At 47.6% G+C, this 19,675-nt stretch overlaps 1 protein-coding gene across 1 annotated transcript in view; it reads right to left on the bottom strand.

Moving 5' to 3' along the window:
• Positions 1–7,918: 7,918 nt before the first annotated feature.
• GLDC (glycine decarboxylase) overlaps positions 7,919–19,675 on the bottom strand; it is a 71,739-nt gene continuing 59,982 nt past the window's right edge. Inside the window, exons 22-25 of the mRNA XM_040988874.1 lie at positions 14,393–14,488; positions 10,590–10,762; positions 9,086–9,166; positions 7,919–8,599 (exon numbers count right to left, since the gene is read on the bottom strand). Coding sequence (XP_040844808.1) covers positions 8,456–8,599; positions 9,086–9,166; positions 10,590–10,762; positions 14,393–14,488 — 494 coding nt within the window. The 3' untranslated portion in view covers positions 7,919–8,455. The remainder of the gene's footprint in view (positions 8,600–9,085; positions 9,167–10,589; positions 10,763–14,392; positions 14,489–19,675) is intronic.

Here is a 19,675-nt window from a genome sequence, read left to right as displayed (position 1 = left end):
CAGGCTGTAAGTTGAGGCAACGAGTCTTCCCTTGGTGATCTTTATTGCTCTGCCACATAAGCGCTCACCCGGGAAGAGAGAGAGAGAGAGAGAGAGAGAGAGAGAGAGAGAGAGAGAGAGAGAGAGTGAGTGTGTGTGTGTGTGTGGCAGACCAACTGCAGAGTCAGGTTCTATGAACCGTGATTTACTTTGAAGAACAAAATGTAAGCAGTACCTTCTTAGATTGAAAGTGGATCATTACATTGCAGCCTCCAGAGCTGTGTTCCTTGCAGATCGACACCCCTGTGCGCTGCTTTCCCCGATTCTCACGGCTACACCAACACTGTCTTCATTCTGCTGTAACACGATAGACCGAGGAGTGCTGGTTATAACTCTACATATTGACACTTGTCAAGAATGGCTTAAATAGCTAAATGTCTTGTTTTTATTGGACTTTTTTTTTTTTTTGGTTCATTCTTCGTAAGTATTGTAGTTTGTATCTAGAAAACAGGCACTTTTAGAAGGTCATAACCACAATGTAATTGTCACACAATTTTTGTTTGAAATGTCCTTAGTGGGTGTTTATATTGGTTTATTGGAATCGGTCTCCCAGTAAAGACCTCACACTGTCAATGATTGTGATTTTGTAAGTACCTTTAAATCTACACATCGCCTTATATTTATCCTCTCGGTCTTTTTTCCCCCACTCTCTTCACCTTCCACAGTTGTGTTTGATATTGAGTTGGTTTTGATGCATATCTGAAGCATAGAGCTGAGCATACTTTTAACAGGTTTCTCTTTACTTTATTCAGACTTTTTTTTTACTATTTGGCCCGAATTTCTCCTTAGGGCTGTCACTATCTTTTTGTTCATATAAGTGGAGTTTAAAAATAATATTTTAATAACATGAGTAACCAGGACTTTTAGTTGGAGAAGTTACTACTTCCAGATAGTGTCGTTCATTCAACAAATATGTGCACGCAAGTCAGTCTCAGGATTTGAGGTGAGCTTTGTGAAACTAGTACACTCCAGGTGTGCCCTCAGCTGTCTCAATGCTGAAAGGATAACTCAGCTGGCAGAAAAGGACCCTGCCTTTATACATTCAGCTTCGCATTTCGTTGTAAATCCTACTGGTAAGAGCTGGATAAAAAGAACTACTCTTACTTGCCCGTTTTCCCACCAGGGACTAAACATTTACCAATTCTTCTGAACGCCTTCAGTGTTGACAGTGAAAATCTGGGCAAATGGAGACTCTAAGGTGAACTGTGTCAGTCAGTGAATTCTAGAGAGATTTCATCGCGCTTGGAGTGGCAAGATTGGCAGCAATTCAGATGCTCAACTATCAAAACTGCTTGAGCAGGACCCTCGGAGCATGCCCCACATCAGGGACGTGGGATAGATGGGAGGCTGGCTGGGGCTTCTCCCTTTATCTCTCCCCTGACCCCAGATGCAGAAAGAACAATGATGTGAAAACAATGGCTACCCACGTTCCTGTAGCCCTTGACCCTTTGTGCCCTGATCAACTATGTAGAGATTATCAAAATAAAATAATTATCAAAAAAAAAAAGGTAGAACCATGGGACTTGCACTAGTGTTATGCAGAGAAAATTCTTTGAGTTTTGGTGACGGCTTAATCTATTGATTATTTTATGTCAAGGATCATGCTTGCAATACCAAATGTCATTTTTAAAATTGGGAGGAAGAATAGGTTTTTATACAAATTCATTTTCCCCTTATTATTTCCAAACTTCAATTTTTTAGTTTTTATTTCTTCCTTTGTACCTAAATATAATCCTGGATTGTGTGATTATAGTAAGGCCTTTTCTTTTAGAGCTTGAAAATGTTTCATTTTTTTGTGGCTGCCATGACCTTGATATGAAATCTGTTATTTATACAGTTCTTCCTTATGGATGTATGTTCTCTGGCTCCTTTCAAGAATTTGTCTTTAATTTTCAGAAATGTGTTCATATGTCTGAGAATGTTAGTTTCTTTGAGTTTACTCAGTTCTGAGTTCACTCTCTCTCTTGAATTTACACGGAAGTCTTGTGTCAAACTGGGCAAATTTTGAGCCGTTTTTTTTTTTTTTCCGATTAGTTTCAATACTTTTCTCCTTTTCTTGCCAACATGAATATTAGATTTCTTCTGTAAGTCTCTGAGATTTTATGCCTATTTTTATTCCGTTTACATTGTAGACATTGGGAATGACCTAGCTCACTGTCACTTATAGTCTTTAACCTTCTCATCTAGTGAGTCACAGAGAGGTCTTCCACCCACTGATCCCTGGGCCCATCTGAAGCCAGGATCCAGGAACTTCCTCCAGGTCTCCCCTGTGGCTGCGGGAGCTTGGGCACTTGGGCCAACTTCCTTTGTTTTCCTGGAAGCATTAGCAGGGAGCTGGATTAGAAGTGGAACAGTCCTGACTCTTAACAGGTGCCCACGTGGGATGCCGGCACGGTAGGTGACAGCTTTGCCCTTTATACCACAGTGCTGGCTTCCAAAGTGGGTTTTATTTTGTTGTTTCAACTTAACCCAGTTTTTTGTCTTCTAAAATTTCCACTTGGGTCTTTCTCATGCCAGTTGAAGTTGAGATTATCTCAGTTCTTGATATTATTGGAAATTTTTTAAAGAGATTTACTTTTTTTTATTTGAAAGCCAGATTTTACAGAGTGGAAAAAGAGAGAGAGGTCTGTCATCCACTGGTTCACTCCCCAAGTGGCCGCAATAGTGGGAACTGAGCTGATCCGAAGCCAGGAGCCAGGAGCTTCTTCCAGGTCTCCACTGCTTTTACAGGCCATAAATGGAGCTGGATGGGAGAGGTGTGGGCCCACATGGAATGCTGGGGCTGTAGGCAGAGGACTGGCTTTCTAAACCATACTGCCAGCCCCAGTAATTTTGTAGTATGTCCTAAATGTCAGTATCTTGAGACTGCGTTTTGAAGAAATAGAAGTGGGTCTGCATGCCCCTCCTGGCCCACCTCGCCCGGGTGTGGTTGGATCTCATTTTAGAATTCACCGCCTTTGCAGGGCTCTTCTGGTCTGTCCCAGTTGGATATGACCCTGAAAGCCTCTCTTTCCGCTCGCTCTGCTGACTGCACCCAGGGCAATGCCTGAGTGGCCAAGACGTCTGCACCAATTGAAAGAATCCCTCTCTTAAGCTCCCTTCTCTCTCTGATCTCCCCCCACCCTCTGGTTGGCATGGTTAGTGTGCTGCCCTTGGTAGCTGGTGACTCGGTGCAGTGGTTGGTCTTCGGGGTTCAGTCTCTCTCTCCCTTCAGCCTGGGGATGGGAGTTTATTTCCCTATGGTGTGGCCCTTTAAGTGGGTATGTTTAATGAACTGGTTCATGTTTGTTTTCCATCTTCTCTGCAAGGCCACTCTTCACAGTCCTTGGATGGGAAAGCAGGCTTGCTTTGCAGCCTGCCTCCCTGGACAGTGTGGAGTCCTAGGTTTCCCTGGTTTCTGAGCCCAAAGAAAGGAGGGAAAAAGATCAAGAAAAGCCCAGGAAGCCTAGTGCCAGGTTATTCCTCACATTGCACGGTGCCTTGCCAGACCATAGCCTTTTTTTTTTTTTTAACTTAAAGAAGCTTTGGATAGTTGCAGTGTATATTTCATCCATGATTTTGATTTATAATCGCTGGGAGGAATATATTTAGACCATCTTGTGTAGAACCTGAAGTCCCCAAAACAATCTTTCAAAAATGCGATTTTTTTTTAACATCTATGAAGCTTTGGTCACAGCTCTTCTGCCCCCCCCCCCACACACACACAGGTGTGCTTCTTGCAGCCTGGACAACAGCCTTGGCCTGCACTGACGGGGCCTGTGGGCAGGTCGTGGGGTGTCTGCAACCTGAGCAGGGGAGCTCCCAAGCCCTGTGATTTGTTGTCCTTCCTTCAAGCCCTAGGCCACCTTCCTAGACTAAACAGATTCTGGCACACACTGAAATTGTTGAAGAACCTTTGGTCGGCCGCTCTTGCCGGGGCCATGTCATGCTCAGCAGCATTGGACTTCAGCAGACACTGCCCCAAGGGAAAGTGGCTTTTCTGACAAACTAGCCCAATAGTGTTGCTAGCTAGTCCTCCACTTAACACCTTCCAGAATCCTGGCTGCTTGGCTGCCTCCCCCGCTGGCCCCAGCATGTGCTCCCCACTGTCTTCTGAAATGCACTGGCAGCAGCAGCTTCTGATGTGTGAACCATCTAGATTCTCTGTTGGAGCTAACAACGCTGGCGTAGTTCACGTCGTAGAAAATGTCTTGAATATATAATAAGCAAGTTGCCATTCTTTCTGCCAGGCTTTTAAAGCCTCTGTGTTGCTCGTTCCTTTGGCTGCCCGCTCAGTGTGAACGGGGGCTGGATCCACTTGTTTGTGGCAACACCATGGAGGCAAAATCTGCATTTTTTTCAGGCTGCTGACCTTAATCCTGAGGCTGTTGGATTCCATGCTGTTTTCTGGGAATTTATGACCATGACCTAGTTAGAGACTGAAGTCTTTGAGTCTCACCAAATTTTTGTTTTCTTTGCTTCAAATGATCTTTAAAAACACTTTTGTAATAAGTTAAAAATGTCTTACCCACAACTGAAGAGTACTTTTACTTGTGAGGTTCAAGTACAGTGCAACAGAAACAGGTCTAACGCCCACCCATTTCTTTTGCATCAGTTCTAAAGACCCTAAAACTCTTAGAAGAGCTGTCCTCTTTCATTTGAATTTTATTAGGAAACAGTTTTAGATGCTGGCATTGTGGAGGAGTCGGTTAAGCCGCCTCCTGAGTATACGTGAGTATCTCCTATGGGGGCAGCTCATGTCACAGCTGCTCCACTTGCAACCCAACTCCCTGTTAACGGCCAGGGAAAGGCAGCAGAGGATGGCCCAGGTGCTTCAGTCCCTGCCACTTCCAGGGAAGATCTAGAAGCTCCTGGTTTCGAACTGGCACAGCCCTGGCTTGTGTGGCCACTGGGAGTGAATCAGTGGATGGACTCTTTCTCTTGTCTTACCTTCTCTCCATAAACCTGCCTTTCAAATAAATAAACCTTCCATTTTAAAGAAAGGAAGGGCCTGGTACAATTGCTTAGTGGCTAAATCCTCACCTTGCATCTGCTGGGATCCCATGCAGGCCCCAGTTTCTGTCCTGGCTGCTCCACTTCCCATCCAGATCCCTGCTTGTGGCCTGGGAAAGCAATAGAGGATGGGTCAAGGCCATGAATTCTACTCGCATGGGAGATGCGAGTAGCTCCTGTCTCCTGGCTTCAGATCGGCTCAGCTCCTGCTGTTGCGGCCACTTGGGGAGTGAACCAGCGAACAGATCTTTCTTTATCTCCTCCTCTCTGTATGTCTGTCTTTCCAATAAAAAATAAAAATCTAAAAAAAAAAAGGAAAATAATTTGTAGTTGACTTTTTTACAACCTTATGCAGAATATGTTGAATTCAGAAGAAATTAGAGCTTGGCTTGCATTTTAGAGGTCAGCTTAAACAAAAGTCAACAATCTTTGACTTGATGTAGATCAAAATGAAATCTCGTTTTTATGAATTTGCAATGAACACTCCTCAAATGGAACAATAATATAAAAGAGAGGGGCTAACATAGAAAAGGCTTACTGCTTTTACAGAATACCTCTGTCGGCTCTAGGCACCATCTTGTGCTCCAAATTGACTTCATTTCCCAAAGAAATACCAGTAGGATTGATGAAATAGCAGAATTATGACTTCCATAGCATCGGGGACTTAAGTAGCCCCAGGAAACTGCATGTGGAGGAGGTGGTGAGGGAAGGGGCGGGCGGGGGGGGGGGAGTTCCAGAAGAAAAGACAAATGTGTCTGAAGGCTGGGAAGTTAGAGCTTAACAAAATGAAGCACCAGCTGAGAGATTCCGGGGCCCAGGCAGGAGGGGAGCAGAGAGAGGCGGCCAAGGGGTACAAACGGACAACACACAGTGTCGGCAGGGTGGAAGAGGCAGCTGGGGGCAGGGGCAATGACACATCAGCACACAGCAGCGTTAATCATGCATGTCCGGGTAGCTGCTCACGGCCACCGAAGGGAGCAGCCCTGGACTCCCATCTCTCATGGGCCTGGGGTGTTGGCAGTATTCCTGGCCTCTGTTAACCACCTCACAGACAGTCGCACCTTGGGGATGGTCACTCCCTTGCTTAAGATTCGGGTTCTTGCATCATATTTGGGCTCCCAAATGGTCCCTTCAGTTAACAGCATCTCTTGCCAGCTTGGTTTAGCGGATGTGGCGGGCACTGTGAGTCACAGCCGGCTGTGGAACTAGCCTGTCAGAGTGAGGCTGGAATACTAGAAACAGCCAAACCCAGGGAAAGGGTTCTTTCTCAAAATGCTAACATCTGCATTAAAAAAAAAAAAATCCAAAGCCCATCCCTTAAATGCAATGGAGTTCTAAACAAAGAATGCCAAGAGAAAAAAATTGTTTTTTGGGTTTTTGACTGATGACAGCAAGCTTCTAACTGCCAAGGCTGGGTCATGGTCAAAGTCAAGAGCCAAGAATTCAGTCTAGATTGCCCACATGCATGGCGAGGGCCAGTGCCTGCTGCTTCCTCCCATCTACCTGAGAACCTCAGAGGAGGAAGCTGTCAGCCCAGAGTTGTCAAACCCAGGTACTTCAGGGTGGGATACTCAGCTCTTCACCTCCAGCTAAACACCCTCGCCCGAGAGGCAGTTCATGGATCTGAGCGAGACTTCCCAAGACAAAATCGGAAGCTCAAGCCCAGATCAAGAACTCAGGTGCCATTTGATGGGCGTGGCAAGCTGTCCGAGACGGCAGTGGAGATGCTGAAACGCTGGCAGTCATTGACGGCCCACGGAGTGGGGGACCAACTTCGGATCAGATGTTGGCTGAGGGCAGGGATTTGCTACAGGGTGTGGATTTCATGAACCTACGCGTTTCCAACTAAGCTAGGCTCCTAGGCTCCTCTCACTGCTGCGAGTGGCCTGAGGTCCGTGCCAGCGGAGCGGTGGGCAGAGGGCATGTCTGTGTGCGTCCTCCTCGGGCTCCCCTGGTCTGTGCAACCCCATTCAACACGCACATTCTGCACAGCGCCATGACTGTACTTCATGCCAACATACTGTACACCTACCGAAAGTGTTCAACTGGATGTTTTCTACTTTGCCACAATAAAGCACTTTTTAAAGTTGAAAACACAATCTACACATTCTATGGAGAGGTCCCCTCTTCCATGCCTGGCCGACACCGGGACAGAACGGCGCAGAGCCAGTGCTGGAGATCAATTCCTGGATCTGTCCGCTCCTGCTGCTTTCCAGGCGTTGAACACCTAGTGTGTAGAAGGTCCTGGCTTGGTGACAGGGAGCGAAGACACACACTCTGTTCTCCGGGAACTTGGGCTGAGAAAGAGACAAAAACTGATTCTAGAGTAAAAATCATTCTTTTTTTATGCTAAGGATGTGGGAGGGAACAGACTAAAGGCCAAGACAGAAAACAGAGTTATCCACATGCCGCACTGGCAGCTGGGGGTGACAACCTAAACCCATGCTGGCCAGCTCTGTGTGAGCAGAAGTCCCCGCGCGGGGCCCTGGGGAAGCAGGGTTGCATGGAATCTGCACGCTTGCCTCTGCCCCTGGCCTTTGTCTAAAGTCTACAGTGAGTACGTGTCGCTGCCTGGGTTTGCAGCAGCCCTCGGAGACCCTGCGGCTGACAACTGCCTACCAGAGGAAGACTGCAGGGGCACCGCTTGGGGCCGGCGCCCTCTAGCATTAGGGGAGAAGAGAACCACTGCCTTCTGAACTTCCATGGTTGAGTTTCAGATACCTACAGCCCAACACAAGGCCAGAGTAACCTTCACCGCTGGCATCCCACCTGTTTCTTCGGCTAGTTGAAGGCAAAGCCGGTACCACCACGTGGCTGGCTGGGTGGAGCCTCGCTGCCCTTTGCTTCCCTCCAAAATTAGCAAATGGACCCAAAGGAGGGCGGGCTTCAAACTGAAATGTTTTTATTAGACTACTGATCAATGCAGATAAGAAAAAGGAACAACTTACGATAGAGGGGGGGAAAAAAGAGAGAAATATGGCAATGCTCTTTACAAATTAGAGAAATTAGAGGAAAAGGGCTTCTTCAGAGTGTACAAAATGTAAACATTCGCCCTGGGATTGCCCGAAGATGGCACAGTCCACAAGGACTTATTTGGAACGAAGTCTCCACTAGAGCGCAACATCTGCATGCCCGCCACACTGAAAGTTAGAATTTGCTAGCATACCCCCCAGGTCCCTGTGCCAAAAACCTACAGGACTGCCTCCCGGATCAATAACTGGTACATGGGGAGGCTGAGAACGAAGGCAAATCAATCCTGCAACAGTCAATTTCCACTTAGTCTGCTAACTGAGACAGTGATTACAAAAATATACACAGTATATAAAACCCCTACTGAGCCGGGGTGGGAGGTGAGAAGTTTCTCGCATGCCTAGTGCTGCAGAGGGCCGCATCCCAGCAGTCCCTGGGAGCCAGGGCGGGAGGCCTAAGAAGACGCCCTCTTCTGCTCAGAAAACGGGGACTCATAAACTTCCATGGGAGGGCAGGTGCAAACCAGGTGCTGGTCTCCATATATGTCATCGATGCGGGCAATGGTTGGCCAGAACTTGTTCTCTGGCTTCACAAAGGGCTGCAAAAGACAAAAGATGCAACACTGTGGAAGGTTCTGGTGGTTTTTGGGAGAGAGCAGATGGCAATGAGATTCCCATCCCACAGCTCAGGGGACAACATTTAGGCCAACAAGCACCTTGCAGGATGGGCAAACAGCAAAACAAAGCCAGAGAAACTCCACAACATCTCAGCCTGATCTAGACTCACACGGCCTGCGGCTCCTTAGAAAGGAAGATGGCACTCAGGGCCCTCCCTCGCCCGGGGGTTCTCACGCTGGGCACGAATGCTGGGCTCGGACCTCAGGCTTGGCAAAGCCAGCTCCTTTGCTCTGCGCTCCGTACCACCCCTGCCCCCCGCCACTTCCCACTTCCTAACGTGCTGTACCACTTGGCTTCCACATTGAAGTATGTCTAAATGGGGAGACGAGCTTAAAAAGGGGGCTCTCTAAGAATAAGCGCAGCACATACGTGGGAACACCACCCCGCTTGGCACAGTGAGAACTTACGAGCGGGAAGGCCGCCACCTCTCTGGAATACGGCCGGTCCCAGTTGGAGGATGTGACGCAGGTCAGGGAGTGTGGTGACATCTGAGCGTGGAGATGAGGAGTGAGAGGGAAGAGGGGTGAGAAGGGCGCCTGCGTTCCCCTCCCACCCGCACACAGAAAGCAGCTGTGCCCTTCCAGTTCAGTGAGGGGGACATTTTTGTTGTAAAATAGTTCAACTATCAGAAGGTGATGGTAACTACACAATAAACGTATCAGCCAAACACCAGTCAACTCGGTGTGTGACATTCGCGTCACAGTTGAACGCGACAGGCCGTGACAGTCACAGCATGGCGAGCTCTCGCCCGGCGAGCCCTCTCTCCTGAATTCTGTGTTTGCTGTGCTTAGCACGTCTCTTTTGCCTCGCAGATGAATAAACAGCCCTGAGCAAGACCTGATCATATGAAACCTTATATCCTCCAATGGGGAAGATTTCCCAATGGTTTTCTAAGTATTAAGTTCTTTGAGCAGTCTGTTTTGCCAGTTTTAAAAGCAGAGCATCCAGTGCAGTAGCCTAGCAGCTAAAGTCCTTGCCTTGCAAACGCCAGGATCCCACATGGGCGCCGGTTTTAATTCCGGCAGCGGCCACTTGGGGAGTGAATCATCAGACCCTAACCTCTTTGTCTCTCCTGCTCTCTGTATGTCTGAATTTCCAATAAAAATAAATCTTAAAAAAAAAAAAACAGCTAGAAAGAATCAACTGTGCACATAAAAAAGCAGAAATAAATAACAATAAAGAATGACCCTACTACATTGCCAGTGTGGCATCAAATGCCTTGATTGGCACCCGTCTCCTGCCAGTGCCTGCCCCCAGGCTCCGCTTCCCGGCAAGGCAGTTCTGGAACTTGTCCCAGCTCCCACCAGCATCCGAGACTTCTTGTCTGCTATGCAGCTACCAAGACACAGCCTGCGTGGGCTCCTCGGCTTAGGATCATTCAGCTAAACGCCAGGACCCAACAGGAAGCTTAGGGTTCTAACCTGACATATCATTACCATGTATTGGAAAGAGGCAAAAAAAAAAAAAAGCCTTGACAAACTTTTCTCCAACAGGAGGCAAATACATTGCAAAACATCCAGCTCGAATACCAATCCAGTTGTCCCCAGAACGGACAGTTCCAATGTAAAAAATTACGTGAGATAAATGCATACATTATATTGATGCTATAAATTCATGCTAGTGCATCTGACAATGATGGAGATTCACAAAGAATTCCTCAGCCAGGGTCCCTGAGCTTCTGAGAAGGTGCCCGTGGGGAGTCTACATCCCATCCCTGCATTAACCTTGACCTCACGCTGCTCTCACGTTGTTCAGGACGAGTTCAACCAGGGTGGCCAGAGCAGCCAGTTGTCAGGGGAATTTCCTTATCCTATACATGAATGCCATGGTCAGATATAAGTTCCGGGACTGCTGTCCAGATGCTGGTTTCTAAGGAAAGGAGCCCCTACGGCAAGTGCAGTGCCCCCGCACCTTCAGTGGGTTGACCTTGGGGTCAACGCGGCCATCCTCAATGTCGGCGATCTCCTGCCGGATGCTGATGAGGGCATCACAGAATCTGTCCAGCTCGGCCTTGTCCTCCGACTCGGTGGGCTCAACCATGAGCGTCCCTGCCACGGGCCAGGACATGGTGGGGGCGTGGAAGCCTGCAAGAGGGAACCAGGCTGACTGGCTGCAGCCTCCTCCCCGTGCAAGGAGATCTTCCCTGTCCCTTCTAAGGAAAGCATCCAACACACTTGCAAATAGATATGTGGGAATTCATCCTAGCACTCTGTAGAAGAACTTAAGAAAAGAGACACATCCAACAATTTGGTTTGGTTAAACAAATCTTACCAAGTCCCCCGTACAACGAAGTGTGCAAGCATGCACGAGTTTATAGATTGGTCAAGTGGGGTAAACACTCAAAGATACTAAGTGAAAAAACACCAAGCTATATAAAAGTGTTATCCTATTTTGTTATTAAAAAAAATACAAAACAGGATCCTTATGTGTTTTTAGAAGGGAGGAATCGTTGCAGAACACCAAAGGGTTGTCAAAAGGGAAGGCTGGGATTTTTCTTTCACCTTGAGGAGTTTCAGGATCTCTCCATAATAATCATACATAACTTGCAAGTAAGAGAAATAGCCAGATGTCAAAAGTAGTTAGGAACAAGAATTGTGGTCCCTGAGCTAAACCTGACATCTTCATTTTACGGATGAGGACACCTGAGGACTGGCTTTTATTCTGAACACGGGTGGAAGATGTTCATTTCCATGTTTCCAAAAACTTCCACATGGAAGCTGAACGAACTGAAAAGATGCACGGTGAACAGTTTTCCTGAACAAAAGGAAAAAAAAAATTTTGTTTCTCCCCTACTGACTGCACTACTTTCTGGGAAAAGACGAACAGCATCCCAGTGGAAACACCTGCCAGCTTTTCCTGCCCCAGCGGCTCCCAGACGTGGGGATGTGTCATCAGTTCCTGGCGGTGCCTGAGTCAGGTCTGAGTGTATAAGGGATTATCATCAGACACGTGGCTCACTTGAGGCCCGTGAGCACCCCTCGATTGTGCAGTGGAGTCGTCCACTTGACCATTCCTGAGCTCATCCATCGGGCCACCTCTCTTTTTGATATTCTTCCCTGCCGAAGCGCTCGGAGATGCATGATGAGCTGACGTTCAGGATTTGTTTGTGTGTTGTTGTGATAAAGCGTGCAGCTAACCACACTACATTTAACCGTGCCAAATACACCCGTGGGCTCCCTCCCTGCCTGTGCCACTGCAGGTGCACTGCGTGATGCAGGCAGCACAGACAAGCAGCGAGATGCCCTGACTCGGCCATTTCGCAGTTACTAGTGGAGAGGCAGTCACGGGAAAAACATTCAGGTTATGGAATTTGCCAAGAGATCTGGACCGGGTGACTGCTCGCCCCATGAACAGAATCTCTGGCTTGCACGTTTCTGTTAACTAGGAATCTACATAGAGATCACACAGATGGGACTCCCACTATGCCACAGTAAAACATTTCCATTCTTTCCACATTCTTTTGGAAAACATTTCTTTAAAATTCAGCTAGGACAGGGCCTGGCGCGGTAACCTAGCTGCTAAAGTCTTTTCCTTGCAAATGCAGGGATCCTATATGGGCGCTGGTTCTAATCACGGCAGCCCCTCTTTCCGTCCAGATTCCTGCTTGTGGCTTGGGAGAGCAGTCAAGGACGGCACAAAGCCTTGAGACCCTGTATCCTTGAGACTCTGTATCCACTGCAAGAGGCTCCTGGCTTTGAATTGGTGCAGCTCTAGCCCTTGCAGCCGCTTGGGGAGTAAATCAACGGATGGAAGATCTTCCTCTCTGTCTCTCCTCCTCTCTGTATATCTGACTTTCTAATAATAAAATAAACCTTTAAAAAAATTCAGCTAGGGTGTGGCCTAGTAGGGAAATAGTGGGCACCTCCCTCAGGGTTACCACCCTCACTGGACAGCACGAAACCCAGGCTAGGAGCAGGGGGGCTAGACAGAAAGGCACCTGCAAGTAGGTGTATGGGCTGGATAATAGGTTGGTTGGGTTGAACTAGGCTTCAATGTCCATTGACGTGCGTGAGAGATAAATGGGATGTGGGACAGACTGGACAAGCCTGCGGTACATACTGGCAAGCATGGGAACCAGGGTAGGGGGCAGAATTGGTAGGGGTTTTGGGGAGTCGTCCCAACTAGGCTGCAGCTCCAACTGGTTTGCATGAAGACCGAGTATGAAGTGGGTAGAATCGAGCTGGACTACAACACCCGTTGGTTCACAAGGAAGACAGGGCTGGAAGCCGAACGGACCCAGCAATCGCAACGACCAGCATATGCATAAGCTGATGGGTGTGACGAGCAGTGTTGGAGTCTGTACTAGCAAACTCACTTAAGAATCAGATCTGGGATCAACTCAGATGAAGTTTCTTTGGATATTTCTCCAACTGAACTGCTGATCTTGGAACCCCAACCATCAAGAGACTGTCAGCCAGTGGACTCTGAATAGGTTTCATTGCGGTTGGGACGGTGAGACTGGCAGCAATCCAGAACTGATGAACTATCAAAACTGTTTGAGCAGGACCCTTGGAGAGCGCCTGGATCGGGGATGGGTGGGAGGTAGGGTGGGGCTTTTCCCTTTGTTACTCCCAAACCCCAGATACAGGGCAAAATGATTATATTAGTGTGGAAACAATGATATTGCCCACTTTCACCCTGTAGCCCTTGATCCTTTGTACCCTAATGAACTAAGATTATTAAAAATAAAAAAAAAATCAGCTAGGACAGTGTATCTGTCAGAAGGTCAAATTTCCATCCTTTCTGAGAGTAGAAGGATGCTCAATACTATTAATAATATTGATAAAGTCTCTAGGAAGCTGCTTAGCAAAAAGTGCTATGCTAAGTGAATACAAGGATAAAGAGCCCGTGTTTCACAATGCTCAAAGAAAGTTGCTTTTCTTTTTTCTTGGGAAAACGGCTGATAGTAAAGAAGCAACTATGCCCCTTGGGCATTGCAGCACAGCAGGGAGAAGCCACCAGTGTGACCTCCACGTTGCAACCGCAGTACATGGGACCGAGTGCCACCTCTGCCCCTAGCTCCGACCCCACTTACCCCTGGATCCCACTCTTGGAGGAAGCCGATGGCTTCCAGTGCTGGGGTCCCTGCCACCAGTGGGACGCCCAGATGGAGTTCTGGGCTCCTGGCTACGGCCTGACCCTGCTCCAGCTGTTGTATTTGGAAATAAACCAGCAGACAGAAAATCTCTTCCTCTCCTTTCTGCCTTTCAGATAAATAAACAATACTGATGTATTATTATTATTATTATTTTAAGGAGCAGTTAAGCCATGATTGAGGTCGCTCTAAAACTCCAAGGCACCTGTCTCTAACTTGGCCAGGTGACTTCCTCCACTTCCCGCCACCCTGTGCCAGCCCACCTGTCCATGGACTCCAGTTATCAGGACAGAGTAAGAACTGACCAGAAATGTGGGCAGCAGCAAGCAATCATTTTCTTTGGGGTTAAAAATCAACTTGAGCTTTTTTTGCCTGGCTCTGATGGATCTGAGATGTGTGTTTCATTACCTTTCAAGGGCAGAACTGACACAGTCGAAGGCCAGTTGTGTCCTTTTCCCCCGTCTGTTTATTTCCAAGGTTGCCAAGAACCCTGGAGGCCCAGGAATCCCAAGGATCAGTTTACCACTTGTCTACCCTGTGTCTGCGGTGCGAGGAAGCGATCCGAGGCTGCCTGCACAGCGGCCGGAACCTTCACGCTCCTCCCGTTAAGGGCACTCACCGTAATCCTGAAGCCTCTTGGCCACGTCCACGGCCTCGATATTGGCAGACTTTTTGAAGGGTCTCGTGTCCAAAATGAATTCATGGGCCACAAAACCTGTCCAGGAAAATTGTTTCAGGTCAAGATTCACCTTGCTGACTTCTTGTACTCAAACAATGAAGGAATAATTCATTTTATGTATTATCCGTGAGGACCGAAAAGCTATAAGCATTTGGTAAGTTGACAGTTGGTCATGAAGACTTCACTCGATTCCGATCAGAAATACAAACTTGCAGCACATGGATCCAACATGTCTTGATTTCATTACACACCTGTTACATCTATTGCAGCATTCCACGTGAGGAGTCTGGGGATGACACTGCTTCTACTCTCAGGATCCAAAATCGACTAGAAGCTTCTAAATACAGTATCACCTCCTGAGCCTCTTATACAAGACATTTTGGGAACTAAGGAGCATTTGACACTTCTCAGCCACTGTATCCTCAATGCCAGGTAACTGCTACACATACTAACAAGACTCCGACAGAATCTGATGTGATTTTGAGGTTTGGCTTTGGAAGAGAATCAGAAATCAAGAGCAGCAAGGAGTTAACGAGGCTGGAGTCTGTGCGGATCTCTGGGTTCTGGCGTGCAAGCTGATGGCTTCCCGGGGTCCAGGCAGCTCCACGTCCCCACCCACCAGAAGCCGCTGCTCCATCATCAAGCACAAACCACTGAGTCCATCAGCATTTTGACAGAACATTCCTGGAGCTTCCATGCTTTTACCAGCTGCTGGAATTTCCTTCAAGGAAAGGATCACCTCATCAGATTCTTATAACCCTTAATCCAGTTTCTGGCTCCTCGGCACACACTGAGTCCCCTTATGACAGGCAGAGCCGACTTACGGCAAGTCTATTGGGCATAGCTTGGTCATCAGCCGCCCGGAGCGGTCTGTGAACTACTCTGTTGCACACACGATGTATGAATATGGAAGAACTGTTTGACTTTGTTTGGAAAGAAATAGATGGGAGCCTGAGGCTGAACAGATTGAGACTGCATATTTTTCTAACAATGGAGAATACATTTGTCAGGGAGTGGGATTTCCCAGGAGAAAATTCTATTCATGGGTAAGTACGCTCAGAAAAGAAAGTGTCCAAACAGAATAGCCCATGGAGAACACTGTGAGAATACTAAGTCCTTATCAAATAGTAACTTCAGGCCTCTTTGTTAATGGATATTTATTTACTTGAAAGACAACAGAGGCCACAGGAGGGACACACACACACAGCAGGATCCTCTACCCACTGATTTCCCTTGCAATCCTAGAATGTTCTGCCTCACTACCTTAGCCCGGGAGCCCAGCATCAACCTCTGTCCTCTCTCATCTAAAAGCCACCCCGAGCGCTGTGACAATGACAGGTGGGGGAAGGCTACTGGCAGCTCGCTGCTACAAAGGGCACTCAGAGGGAGACAGGAGGGACACGCATCGTTGGAGGCCAGCCAAGGGGACGGTCTTCCAGCAGGGATTCACTAACAGCTGGAAGACATCAACCAGAGCAGCCAGGGAAGGTTCACATTGAGCCACTGAGGCCGGCATTGTGAACCTGCGGGTGGCGTCCCGTCCTGGAGCGTCAGTTTGAGTACCAGTTGTTCTCTTTCTGGTCCATCTCCCTGCTAACGCACCTGGGAAGGCAGAGGATGATGGCTTGAGGGTCTGGGCCCCAGCTTCCCACGTGAGACACCCGCATGGAGTTCATGGTTACTGGCTGTGGTTCCTGGTCTAGACCCAACTTTTGTGGCTATTTGGGAGTGAACTAGCAGGTGGCAAGTCTGTCTTTCCCCTTTCAAACAAACAAAACAAAACAAAAGAGAAAGAAAAACCAAGCCACCCAAGATTTTATTTTCAGAGGGCACTCCAGAGCCTAGCGGTTTGGGAAAAGCTCCATTTAAAAAATGAAATTCAGATGTGATTGTGTTCAAATGGAAGTAGAAGTTGAGCTTTCTCCCTCCTTTCTCTGAGCCCCGGGAAAAGATGGAATTTATATTTGGTGTCTGTCACAGGTCAGATCAGGTGGTTTAGCTTTAGGAAAAAAGATACATAAGCCTTGCATGGAATATGGTTAAGTCAGGGCCATGGGAAGTAAAAACTGTACAAACTGTTCAACACAAGTTTGAGTTTTCACTGAGTACATGTTTTTGCTGGGCTGACCCATGACTACAAGTGAGAATCTGAAAAGATGCCAAGTCCGAGCAGGAGGAGGAGGAGGAGGAGGAGGAGAGATGGAGAAGTGTCTTGGCTCTAAGTGAGAATCATCTCGCTCTAGCCCCTAAGCCGATTGTTTCCTGAGACTGAAAACAACATGGGCATCTCAAAACCGTGCCACAGAGATGGGACTGTATCCTTAACCCTGCCTCCTCGAGGGGGCTGCCTGGGAATGTATGGAATTCAGGAGGTAACTGTCCTGTGGCCCATCAGGGTGGACACTCAAAGCTCCTTCAAGCTCTTCAGCTGCAATCCAGAGACCCTCCTTGGTTGTTCCTCCGAGCCTGAGGTCATGGAAACCGGGCCTCTGGTGTCAGCGGGATCATTTTCAGCCTGGAAATATGAAAAAGTCCAGCCCTGAAGAGCTGCAACCACCCATCCAGGAAGTAAGAGCTCCGCCGGAAGCCTGCTTAGGGACGCGGAGGCAGACTCAGGATCCTTTGGGTGAGGAAATCAGTGGGTACATAATGGGGATGCCAGCAACAGCCACTGCCGGGACCTCCGCTTAGATCTCACAGTGAGCCCAGCCTGGCCCAAGACTAGCCACTCGTGACACCTCTTGACAAACAGGATGCTGCTGACAGAAGTTCTTTTTCCCTTATGCTAGCAGAACAAATCCCTCTCCACACTTGCCTGTCACTTTTTTGTTTCTGGAAGACCAAAAGTTGGGATTACAGTTTCTCCATGAAATGGTACATAAAGACAGGCCTGGAATTAATTAAGGGCCCTGGCGTGGTGGCCTAGCAGCTAAAGTCCTCACCTTGCACATTCTGGGATCCCAAACAGGCGCCGGTTCTAATCCCGGCAGCTCCGCTTCCCATCCAGCTCCCTGCTTGTGGCCCGGGAAAGCAGTCGGGGATGGCCCAAAGCCTTGGGATCCCGCACCCACATGGGAGGCCCAGAAGAGGCTCCAGGCTCTGGGCTCTGGATTGGCGCAGCTCCGGCCGTTGAGGTCAGTTGGGGAGTGAATCATCGGATGCAAGATCTTCCTCTGTCTCTCCTCCTCTGACTTTCCAATAAAAATTAAAAAAATTTTTTTTTAAAAAAGGCCTGGAATTAACTGAAACAACTGCATCATGGTCGTCTGTGACCCCACAGTCTCAGAGCTGGGGAGTACTAAGGTGAGGAGCAATCTTCAGACAATGCCATTAAACACTGCAGAATACAACTTGTTTGTGAAGGACACATCTATTTTGAGTTTTCAACAGCTTTTGATGTCACAGACTTTTGGATACATTATAGATTCTGTAATCACCATCCTACCTCTGCTTGCAATGAGAAATACCATTCCATCATTTAATTATGGGGTGAAAATGTCAAAAATAAAGGCAAATTTCTTTCATCTTTTCCTGCTGTGTCTGCCTAGTGCACTTAAATGTTGAGCCTGCACTAGGTACCTGTTCTCTCAAGCATGACACTCCTCCTGCTCGCCCTAGCCACGTTCTCCCTTTAAAAAATGGAATTTCACATCACACAACTGCGAACACACAGAAAAATCACCGAGTGACACCATCCGTGGGTGAGTGCACAGTACGGTTTGCACGGCTATTTTAATAAAGCTATCAGACACATTGAACAGAAGACAGTTTTCAACAGTTAGGGAACAACCCCAAGCCTTATCTGCTAAACAGTAAGGTCATCTTCACAAGTTGGCAACGACAGCGTGTTTTCCAGTTTGTTTTTCCGTTTAACAGTCAGTCTTCCCTACGATGAAGGGCAGAGTCCCCGGCAACACACTGGGGCCTCATGGATCAAGAACTACAACACATCCGTGTCCTCAAAGAAGCAACTGGATAGTTCTTTTAATCTAAGTAAACATTACTAGCGAGAGCATTGTAATAAATGCAAACAGCAAGGGACAAAAACGAAGTAGAAGTGATGACGTCATGGTATAGTCACACAGTGATATTGATGTAGCCTCTGTTCAAGAATATCTAATGATACAGGAAAATGCTAATGGTATGGGAAAGCCAAGTTGAAGTTTAAAAATAGGCTTAAAAACTGTATTTGTGACATGATTTCAATTGTAGAAAAAGTAAGATAAAATAAAATACAGTGAAATATTCATACTGACAATGTGTGATTGCTAGGACCAGGGGACATAATATTCTTTAAGATTTTTTTTTTAATTCCAAAACTTCCATGATGAACATTTATACACAACTTCAACAACCAGATAAAATAAATATGTAAGCAATTAAGACACGGTGAAGACACCTGTGTCCCGTGTGTCACTGCCTGGATTCAGCGCCCAGCTTTGGCTGTCGACTCCAGCATCCTGCTGATGAGTCTGGGAGGCAGTGATGACGTTTGAGTGGTCTAACTACTCATGTGGAAGACCTGGAGTGGGCTTCTGGCTCCCAGCTGTGGCTGCAGCCCAGTACTGGCTGTTGTGTGTGGGCTACTAAATGGGAATGCTCGCCCTCTCTTTCTCTCTACCTCTAAAACAGAAAGAAAAGAGAGAGAGAAATAGCTGTGTCCTACTCAAGCAATGCCCACACATTCCCCTCATTGCTTCTCCATCTCCCATCCTCTGCTAGTTCTCAGTGCATTTTCCTCCTGGTGTCTACCTTACCATTTGTCCAAACTACATCCAAAGGTTACCAAAGCCTTGGTTACAAATGCCTTGGGAAAATGCTGTGGGGGTTCTAAAGCTCCCTCGGGTATGAAGTGCCTCTTCCTTGCATCTTAACGCAGTCCTCTGCCAGAGCTGTGCTGCATTCCTCCACGTTCTTGGCTTTTGCATTCCCAGGGTTCTACTCTCAGACTTGGGGCCCACTGCCAAGTATCCAGGTGTCTGTCTGATTCTTACCTGCATCACCATCCGTTACTGCCATGGTGACTTGGTTCTTTTTTTTTTTCCCAATCGTATGAAAGGCAGGGAGATAGTAAGAGATCTTTCATCTATCCATTCCCTTCCTCAAACTCTCTCAACAGCCAGGCCTAAAGTAGGCCATAGACAGGAGTGTAAGACTTATTTCAGGCCTCTCACGTGAAAAGTTCTTGAGCCATCATCTGTGACCTCCCAGGGTGCGCATGCG

This window comes from Ochotona curzoniae, unplaced genomic scaffold (assembly GCF_017591425.1).
Source record: "Ochotona curzoniae isolate NIBS_2020 unplaced genomic scaffold, NIBS_Ocur_1.0 contig_50, whole genome shotgun sequence".
Lineage (NCBI taxonomy): Eukaryota > Metazoa > Chordata > Mammalia > Lagomorpha > Ochotonidae > Ochotona > Ochotona curzoniae.
The sequence above is the reverse complement of the archived record's forward strand: the minus strand, read 5'-3'. Positions and strand labels throughout refer to the sequence as shown.